Source organism: Nesoenas mayeri (assembly GCF_963082525.1).
Source record: "Nesoenas mayeri genome assembly, chromosome: 32".
NCBI classification, from domain to species: domain Eukaryota; kingdom Metazoa; phylum Chordata; class Aves; order Columbiformes; family Columbidae; genus Nesoenas; species Nesoenas mayeri.
Window position 1 is genome coordinate 358,222 of NC_137570.1, and position 8,839 is coordinate 367,060.

Consider the following 8,839-nt stretch of genomic DNA (forward strand, 5'->3'; position numbering starts at 1 on the left):
GGCACTGGGGGGTTTGGGGGACCCCCCTGTACCCCAATACATCCCTATGGGGTTTGGGGACCCCCCTGTACCTCAATATATCCCTATGGGGTTTGGGGACCCCCCTGTACCCCAATATATCCCTATGGGGTTGGGGACCCCAATATAACCCTATGGAGGCTTTGAGACACTAAGAAGGGTTTGCTGGGACTTGGGGGGGATTTGGGGGGACTTGGGGACTCGGGACTTTGGGGGGCACTGGGGGGTTTTGGGGACCCCCCTATATCCCAATATATCCCTATGGGCTTTAGGGACCCCAATATAACCCTATGGGGTTTGGGGACCCCAATACATCCCTATGGAGGCTTTGAGACACTAAGAAGGGTTTGCTAGGACTTGGGGGGATCTGGGGGGACTTGTGGGCTCAGGAGCACTTGGGGGGCTCGGGACTTTTTGAGGGGCACTGGAGGGGTTTGGGGGACCCCCCTGTACCCCAATATATCCCTATGGGGTTGGGGACCCCAATACATCCCTATGGGGGGTTGAGACCCTAAGAGGAGCCTGATGGGACTTGGGGGGGATCTGGGGGACTTGGGGGGCTCAGGAGCACTTGGGGGCTCGGGACTTTTTGGGGGGCACTGGGGGGGTTTGGGGGACCCCCCTGTACCCCAATACATCCCTATGGGGTTTGGGGACCCCCTTGTACCTCAATATATCCCTATGGGGTTTGGGGACCCCCTGTACCCCAATATATCCCTATGGGGTTGGGGACCCCAATATAACCCTATGGAGGCTTTGAGACACTAAGAAGGGTTTGCTGGGACTTGGGGGGGATTTGGAGGGACTTGGGGGACTCGGGACTTTGGGGGGCACTGGGGGGTTTTGGGGACCCCCCTATATCCCAATATATCCCTATGGGCTTTAGGGACCCCAATATAACCCTATGGGGTTTGGGGACCCCAATACATCCCTATGGAGGCTTTGAGACACTAAGAAGGGTTTGCTGGGACTTGGGGGGATCTGGGGGGACTTGTGGGGCTCAGGAGCACTTGGGGGGCTCGTGACTTTTTGGGGGGCACTGGGGGAGTTTGGGGGACCCCCCTGTACCCCAATATATCCCTATGGGCTTTGGGGACCCCAATACATCCCCTATGGAGGCTTTGAGACACTAAGAGGAGCCTGATGGGACTTGGGGGGGATCTGGGGGGACTTAGGGGGCTCAGGAGCACTTGTGGGGCTCAGGACTTTTTTGGGGGGGTACCGGGGGGTTTTGGGGACCCCCCGTCCATACCTGGGGGGCTCGGGGGGCTCCGGGGGGGGTCTCCTTAGCGCGGCGCGCGGGGTCGAAGGAGCTGCCGTCCACGTAGCTGTCGCTGATGCCAAAGGCCGCGCGCAGCCGCTCGTTCTTCTTCTCGTTGGCTTCGGCCAGCTGATGAGTTTCCGTCACGCTAACGAGGGCGAGAGCTCGTTAAGGGGGTGGGGTTAATGAGGGGGGGGTTTTGGGGGGGTCCTGGGGAGGTTTTGGGGGGACTCACGCGGGTTTGGGGTCCGCGGGGTCCCCCAGGGCCACGTCGCGTTCCAAGAGCATCGTGCGGAAGGTGGAGACTTTGTCCTGGATCTCGCTCTCCGTGTAGCTGGAAAATGGGGGGAAAGGGGGTTTTTGGGGGTCCGGGGGGGTTTTGGGGGGCTGGGGGGGGTCTAGAGGGGGTTTTGGGGTGTTTGGGGGGTCTAGAGGGGGTTTTGGGGGAAAAAGGGGAGGTTTGGGGGTGCAGGAGTCAGGGGATGAAGGAGAAGGTGGGAGGAACCAAGTGGAGTTGAGGGGGAATTCAGGGGGATTTTGGGGGAATTGGGGGATTTTTGGGGGGCCCGGGGTGTTTTGGGGGTATTGGGGGTGGTTCTGGGGTGCTGGGGGGGGTCTAGAGAGGTGTTTTGGGGTGTTTGGGGGTCTAGAGGGTGTTTTGGGGGGGTTTTAGGGGGGAAAACGGGAGGTTTGGGGGCGCAGAAGTGAGGGGATGGAGGAGAAGTTGGGAGGAACCAAGTGAAGTTCTGGGGGTGTTGGGAGGACTTGGGGGGGTTTGGGGGGATTTTTGGGGTGCTGGGGGGGTCTAGAGGGGGGTTTGGGGTGTTTTGGGGGGTCTAGAGGGTGTTTTGGGGGGAAAAAGGGGAGTTTTGGGGGCACAGGAGTTGGGGATGGAGGAGAAGTTGGGAGGAACCAAGTGGAGTTGAGGGGGAATTCAGGGGAATTTGGGGTGATTTTTGGGGTGCTGGGGGTGTTTTTGGGGTGTTGGGGGTGGTTCTGGGTGCTAGGGGGGGTCTAGAGGGTGTTTTGGGGTGTTTGGGGGTCTAGAGGGTGTTTTTGGGGGAAAAAGGGGAGTTTTGGGGGCACAGGAGAGAGGGGATGCAGGAGAAGTTGGGAGGAACCAAGTGGAGTTGAGGGGAATTCGGGGGGACTTGGAGCGATTTTTGGGGTGCTGGGGTGTTTTTGGGGTGTTGGGGGTGGTTCTGGGGTGCTGGGGGGGGTCTAAAGAGGTGGTTTGGGGTGTTTGGGGGGTCTAGAGGGTGTTTTTGGGGGGAAAAAGGGAGTTTTGGGGGCACAGGAGAGAGGGGATGCAGGAGAAGTTGGGAGGAACCAAGTGGAGTTGAGGGGGAATTTGGGGGGACTTGGGGGGATTTTGGGGGATTGGGGGTTTTTGAGGTGCTGGGGGGGTTTTGGGGGGGGTGGGGGGGGGTTGAGGGGTGTTTGGGGGGTCTAGAGGGGGTTTTGGGGGAAAATGGGGAGGTTTGGGGGCGCAGGAGCTGGGGATGGAGGAGAAGGTGGGAGGAACCAAGTGGAGTTGAGGGGGAATTTGGGGGGACTTGGGGTGATTTTGGGGGGGTTGGGGGTGTTTTTGGGGTGTTGGGGGTGGTTCTGGGGTGCTGGGGGGGTCTAGAGGGTGTTTTGGGGTGTTTGGAGGGGTCTAGAGGGTGTTTTTTTGGGGAAAAAGGGGAGTTTTGGGGGCACAGGAGTGAGGGGATGCAGGAGAAGTTGGGAGGAACCAAGTGGAGTTCTGGGGGTGTTGGGAGGGACTTGGGGGGATTTTGGGGGGGTTGGGGGATTTTTGGGGTGCTGAGGGGGTTTTTTGGGGGGTGGAGGGGGCTAGAAGGTGTTTTGGGGGTCTAGAGGGTGTTTTTGGGGGGAAAAAAGGGGAGTTTTGGGGGCATGGGAGTGAGGGGATAAAGGAGAAGGTGGGAGGAACCAAGTGGAGTTCTGGGGTGTTGGGGGGATTTGGGGGTCACCCGGATCCATTTTTGGGTCATTTGGGCCCATTTTTGGGTCGTCTGGGCTCATTTTGGGGTCATTTGGGCTCATTTTGGGGTCACTTGGGTCATTATAGGGTCATTTGAGCTCATTGTAGGGTCACTTGGGCTCATTCTAAGGTGGTCCGGGCTCATTTTCGGGTCATTTGGGCTCATTTTAAGGCCGTCCTGGCCCATTTTGGGGTCACCGGGGCCCATTTTAAGGTGGTCTGGTTTCATTTTAGGGTCATTTGGGCTCATTTTAGGGTCACTTGAGCTCATTCCAGGGTCACTTGGGCTCATTTTAGGGTCATTTGGGCTCATTTTAGGGTCATCTGGGAGCATTTTAAGGTGGTCTGGGCTCATTTTTGGGTCACGTGGGCTCATTTTAAGGCCGTCCAGCCTCATTTTGTGGTCATTAGGGCCCATTTTGGGGTCATTTGGTCTCATTTTGAGATCATTCTGGGTGACCGGGACCCATTTTGGGGTCATTAGGCCCCATTTTGGGGCGACTCACCCCTGCTCCTCCATGAGCTCGGCCAGCTCCAGGCATTTGAGCTCCACCTTCCTCTTGCGCTGGTGGTCGAGGATGTCGGGGTTGGGCTTGCGGAGCAGCCCCCCGCTTTCCAGGGCCAGGTCTCGCTCGGCGCCGGGGGGGGCGGGGGGGGGGGTCGCCCCCGTTCTGGGCTTTTTTTTTTTTTTCCTGGGCTCCCGTTTTGCCCCTCAGGGCCGACAGGTTGCGCTGCACGTAGCCGTTGGTGCCGCTGCCCCGCGGCGTCGCCAGCCCGATCCCATTGTACATGGCGCCCCGAAAACCCCCTGCCCTGCGGGGGGACGCGTCAGCCACCCCCCGCCCCACCCCCCCCCGCGCCCCTTGGTTCCTCCCTCAACCCCCAATGCCCCCCTACTGAACCCCCCCATTCACCCCATGGTTCCTCCCTGAACTCCCAATGCCCCCCTATTGAACCCCCCCCATCACCCCGTGGTTCCTCCCTGACCCTCTAAAGCCCCCTTATTGAACCCCCAACTCCTGACCCCCCCCATCACCCCATGGTTCCTCCCTGAACCCCCAATTCCCCCTTTATTGAACCCCCAACTCCTGGACCCCCCCATTCACCCCGCGGTTCCTCTCTGAACCCCCAGTTCCCCCTTATTGAACCCCCCCATTCACCCCATGGTTCCTCCTGAACCTCCAATCCCCCCCTTATTGAACCCCCAACTCCTGGACCCCCCCCATCACCCCATGGTTCCTCCCTCAACCCCCAATTCCCCCCTACTGAACCCCCAAATATCCCCCCCATTGAACCCCCCCATTCACCCCATGGTTCCTCCCTGAACCCCCAATGCCCCCCTATTGAACCCCCCCCATCACCCCTTGGTTCCTCCCTGAACCCCCATATCCCCCCCCTATTGAACCCCCCCTATCACCCCGTGGTTCCTCCCTGAACCCTCAAATACCCCCTTATTGAACCCCCCCATTCACCGCTTGGTTCCTCCCTGAACCCCCCCATTCACCCGTGGTTCCTCCCTGAACCCCCAATGCCCCCCTACTGAATCCCCCCCATTACCCCTTGGTTCCTCCCTGGACCCCCCGATTCACCCCTTGGTTCCTCCCTGAACCCCCCCCATTCACCCCGTGGTTCCTCCCTGGACCCCCCATTCACCCCTTGGTTCCTCCCTGAACCCCCCCATTCACCCCGTGGTTCCTCCCTGGACCCCCAATTCCCCCTACTGAACCCCCCCATCACCCCGTGGTTCCTCCTGAACCCTCCCATTTCACCCCCATGGTTCCTCCCTGAACCCCCAAATACCCCCTTATTGAACCCCCCCATTCACCCCGTGGTTCCTCCCTGAACCCCCAAATACCCCCCTATTGAACCCCCAAATCCTGGACCCCCCCATTCACCCCATGGTTCCTTCCTGAACCCCCAAATACCCCCCTATTGAACCCCCCCCATCACCCTTGGTTCCTCCCTGAACCCCCCCATTCACCCATGGTTCCTTCCTCAACCCTCCCATTCACCCCTTGGTTCCTCCTGACCCCCATTGCCCCCCTATTGAACCCCCCCATCACCCCTTGGTTCCTCCCTGAACCCCCCCATTCACCCCATGGTTCCTTCCTCAACCCTCCCATTCACCCATGGTTCCTCCCTGACCCCCATTGCCCCCCTATTGAACCCCCCATCGCCCCTTGGTTCCTACCTGAACCCCCAATGCCCCCCTATTGAACCCCCCCTGCACCCCATGGTTCCTCCCTGAACCCCCAATTCCCCTTATCCAACCACCCACCCCCCCATTTCACCTCTTGGTTCCTCCCTGAACCCCAGTTCCCCCCCATTCAACCCCCAAATCCTGAACCCCCCCATTCACCCCTTGGTTCTCCCTGAACCCCCAATTCCCCCCTATTAAGCCCCCAAATCCTGGATCCCCCCGGCACCCCATGGTTCCTCCCTGAACCCCGAAAGCCCCACCCCCAAATCCCCCCCTTCACTTTGTGGTTCCTCCCTGAACCCCAATGCCCCCTATTGAACCCCCCCATCCTGAACCCCCCCATTCACCCTATGGTTCCTCCCTAAACCCCCAATGCCCCCCTATTGAACCCCCCCATCCTGAACCCCCCCATTCACCCTATGGTTCCTCCCTGAACCCCAATGCCCCCCCTATTGAACCCCCCCATCCTGAACCCCCCCATTCACCCATGGTTCCTCCCTGAACCCCCAATGCCCCCTATTGAACCCCTCCATTCACCCCATGGTTCCTCCCTGAACCCCCAATGCCCCCCTACTGAACCCCCCCCATCCACCCCGTGGTTCCTCCCTGAACCCCCAATGCCCCCCTATTGAACCCCCCCCATCACCCCGTGGTTCCTCCCTGACCCCCTAAAGCCCCCTTATTGAACCCCCCCATCACCCCTTGGTTCCTCCCTGAACCTCAATTCCCCTCTACTGAACCCCCAAATACCCCCCCCATTGAACCTCCAAATCCTGAACCCCCCCATCACCCCATGGTTCCTCCCTGAACCCCCAATTCCCCTTTATTGAACCCCCAACTCCTGGACCCCCCCATTCACCCCGCGGTTCCTCTCTGAACCCCAGTTCCCCCTTATTGAACCCCCCCATTCACCCATGGTTCCTCCCTGAACCCCCAACCCCCCCATCCAACCCCAACTCCTGAACCCCCCATTTCTCCCCTTTTCACCCCAATTTCTCCCCATTCCCCCCTATATCCCACTTTTTTGCCCAAAAAACTCACTTTTTTGGCCCAAGAAATCTCTCTTTTTGGCCTAAAAACCTCACATGTTTTGGCCCCAAAATCAAACTTTTTAGCCCCAAAAATCCCACTTTTTTCCTAAAAAAAAATCCTACTTTTTCTGGCCCCAAAATCCCTTTTTCTTGCCCCAAAATCTCACTTTTTTGCCCACCAAAACCCCCTTTTTCTCCTCAAAACCTCGGATTTTCCTAAAAAAACACTTTTTTTTCCTAAAAACCTCACACATTTTTATCTAAAAATCTCACTTTTTTGCCCCCAAAATCTCACTTTTTTTGCCCCCAAAACTCTCAAATTTTTTTCACCTAAAGATCTCCATTTTTTTACCCCAAAAATCTCAAATTTTTTTGCCTCCAAAAAAATATCATTTTTTGGCCTAAAATCCTCACTTTTTGCCCCAAAATGTCAAGTTCTTTTGCCCCAAAATCTCAATTTTTCAACCTAAAAACTTGAATTTTTTACCCTAAAAATCTCAATTTTTTTACCCTAAAACCCCCAATTTTTTTAGCCTAAAAACCTCAATTTTCCAACCTAAAAAAGTCTCCCTTTTTTGCCCCCAAAAATTTCACTTTTTTGCCCCAAAACCTCATTTCCCTAAAAATCTCCATTTATTTTGCCTAAAAATTCCAATTTTTTTCACCCAAAATCTTTTTTTTCTCAAAATCCCCATTTTTTCGCCTAAAAATCTTTTTTCTTTTTTCCCAAAAACCTTATTTTATTTTACCCCAAAACCTCAAACTTTTTGCCCCAAAATCTCGATTTTCTTTTGCCTAAAAAATCAATTTTTATTGCCCAAAATCTCAATTTCTTTTGGCCCCAAAACCTCAATTTTTGGGCCCGAAAACCTCAATTTTTTTCACCCAAAACCCTCATTTTTTTTTACCTAAAAATCTCAGTTTCTTTCGCCTAAAAATCTCAAATTTTTTCACCCCAAAATCCCACTTTTTTGGCCAAAAACTCTTTTTTCTTTGCCCCCAAATCTCTCTTTTTTTGCCCCAAAATCTCAACTTCTTTGCCTTAAAAATCTCAAGTTTTTCTGCCTAAAAATCTCAAACTTTTCTGCCTAAAACTCTTATTTTTTTTACCTAAAAATCTCACTTTTTCCCCAAAAAACCTCAATTATTTTTCACCCCAAAACCTCCTTTTTTTGGCCCCAAAACCCTCAATTTTTTTCACCCCAAAACCTCAAATTTCTTTTGGCCCAAAAACTTTTTTTTTCAGTCCCAAAACCTCAAATTTTTTCGCCTAAAACCTCAATTTTTTTGTCCAAAATCCGCATTTTTCGCCCCCAAATCTCCAATTTTTGTCCCCAAAACCTCCCTTTTTTGCCCCAAAATCTTTTTGCCCAAATCCCTCCATTTTTTAACCTAAAAAACCTCATTTTTTTTGCTCAAACCCCTCAAAATTTTAACCTAAAAACCTCATTATTTTTTGCCCAAAACCCCCAAATTTTCCGCCTAAAAACCTCAATTTTCTTTACCTAAAACCCTCCAATTTTCCCCCATTTTCCCCCAAAATCCCATTTTCTCCTCTAATTTTCCCCAAAAACCCAAAACCACTTTTTTCCCCTCAAAATTCCCTTTTCCCTCCAAAAATTCCCCTTTTTCCCTCAAAAACCCCCCAAACCCCCAATTTTCTCCTCAAATCTCCCCTCAAACCGCCGTTTCCCTTCCCCTCCCAAAATGCCCCTTTTTCCCCTCAAAAATGCCCCTTTTTCACCTCAACTCACCCCCAAAATCGCCCTTTTTCACCCCAAAACCCCCGTCCCCTTTTTCCCCCTCACAAACCCCCCAAAACCCCGTTTTTCCCCCCAAAAAAGCCCCTTTTCCCCGCGCCATTTCCCGCCCCCCATTTTTCCCCCTAAACCCCCATTTTTCGCCCCAAAACCCCATTTTTCGCCCCAAACCCGCCGCTTTTCCTCAGAAACCCCCATTTTTCCTCACAAAACACCCATTTTCCCCTCAAAACCGCCATTTTTCCTCACAAAACCCCTTTTTTAACCCTTTTCCCCTCAAACCGCCATTTTCCCCCCCCCCCCAACCGCCGCCAACGGCCGCAAAACCCCCCAAAAAAAAACCCCCCCGGGTCCTCACCGGCTCCGCTGCCGCCGATTTGAGGTTTTTCACCCTTTTTTTGGTCCTTTTTGGTGCTTTAGGAGCCAAAAAAAACGAAGAACAACCAAAACAAACCCGACGAGACGCGAAGAGGCGACGCCACGCGCGCGCCCCCGCCTTCTCTTCCGGTCCAGGCCAAGCGCCGGAAGTCAGCGCGGGGCACGCCGGGAAGTGTAGTCCTCAAGCCACGCCCACCCTAATAG

General features: G+C 54.6%; 1 protein-coding gene across 1 annotated transcript; it reads right to left on the minus strand.

The window, feature by feature from the left end:
• Positions 1–1,018: 1,018 nt before the first annotated feature.
• On the minus strand, positions 1,019–8,748 carry LOC308051156 (serine/arginine repetitive matrix protein 2-like; the record flags this gene model as incomplete). Its single annotated transcript, XM_080361487.1, has 5 exons — positions 8,616–8,748; positions 3,773–3,831; positions 1,515–1,613; positions 1,271–1,427; positions 1,019–1,057 (listed from the first exon to the last, which is right to left on the minus strand). Exons 2-5 carry the CDS (start codon positions 3,784–3,786, stop codon positions 1,019–1,021), a joined length of 309 nt encoding a protein of 102 aa, XP_080217613.1. The 5' UTR covers positions 3,787–3,831; positions 8,616–8,748.
• Positions 8,749–8,839: the final 91 nt, after the last annotated feature.